Source organism: Emiliania huxleyi, assembly GCF_000372725.1.
Source record: "Emiliania huxleyi CCMP1516 unplaced genomic scaffold EMIHUscaffold_253, whole genome shotgun sequence".
NCBI classification, from domain to species: Eukaryota; Haptophyta; order Isochrysidales; family Noelaerhabdaceae; genus Emiliania; species Emiliania huxleyi.
The window spans coordinates 177210-178146 of NW_005200146.1; the positions used below are offsets into that span (position 1 = coordinate 177210).

Below are 937 nucleotides of genomic sequence, written 5' to 3' on the forward strand. Positions count from 1 at the left end.
GAGTCCGAGCCGACTAGCGGGGCAGAGCTCGAGCCGGCCGGAGGCGCGAGAGACGGGCGGGCTGACCCCGCGCCCGCAGAAGCGCCGGGCGGCGCCGCCGACGCAGGCAGCGGCGGCGGCGGCGCAGGCAGCGGCGGCGGGGGCGGGTAGGCCGAGGCCGGGCGGGGGCGGTCTAGGTTTGGCCTCCAGACGGTGTGCGTGTGCGGCTCTCCGCGCCAGAGAGCGATGGCCTCGGTCAGGGCAGGCGAGAAGAGGCGCCAGTGTCCGTGTGCGACGCCGAGGTCGAAGGCGGCGTCGATGGTGGCGCTGCCGGTCAGAGGCGAGTGCGTGAAGAGGTCGGAGAGGACCTACGCAGGAGCGATGTCTCGTGAAGCAGATGCCGGGGTGGCTCGCGCGTGAGGGGGCCGGAGAGGGCCTGGTGGTTGGTCATGCCGAGGGGCGGGAAGGCGATGCCGAGAGTGGTGCAGACGGCGCAGACGAGGAGGCCGGTGGCGAAGCGGCGCGGCGCGGGCTTGAGCAGGGAGAGGGAGCGGAGTCCCTTGTGCACGGTGGTGAGGAGGTGGACGAGGAGGGCAGCGAGCAGGCCCTGCAGCACGCCCACGCCCAGGAAGACGACGTAGTCGCGCGCGACGTGCTGCCGCGCCGTGTAGGCGAAGCGGGTGTTAGGGACCGCCGAGATGAGCTCGAGGCCGGCGAAGAGCTGGAAGGCGGCGACCGAGAAGAAGGAGCCGAGGAAGGAGCGCCACAGGTTTGAGACCATGTAGTAGGTCGACGTCACCTCGATCGAGAAGAGGACGCCGCCGATCGGCGTGCCGAAGGTTGCGACGACGCCGACGGCGCACGCGACGCCGAGCATGGACCGCTTGAGGTTGTGGGACTCGGCGATGGCGCCGAAGCCGGGCAGCGTCATCAGCCCCGTCGCGAGCGTGCAGGAGAG

General features: G+C 71.8%; 1 protein-coding gene across 1 annotated transcript in view; it reads right to left on the reverse strand.

Annotated features, from left to right (window-relative positions):
- Window positions 1-172: 172 nt before the first annotated feature.
- The window catches only part of EMIHUDRAFT_237643 (hypothetical protein), a gene marked incomplete at both ends in the record, with an annotated part of 2907 nt that continues 2142 nt past the window's right edge, over window positions 173-937 (reverse strand). Inside the window, 2 exons of the mRNA XM_005777891.1 lie at window positions 173-230; window positions 348-877. Coding sequence (XP_005777948.1) covers window positions 173-230; window positions 348-877 — 588 coding nt within the window. The remainder of the gene's footprint in view (window positions 231-347; window positions 878-937) is intronic.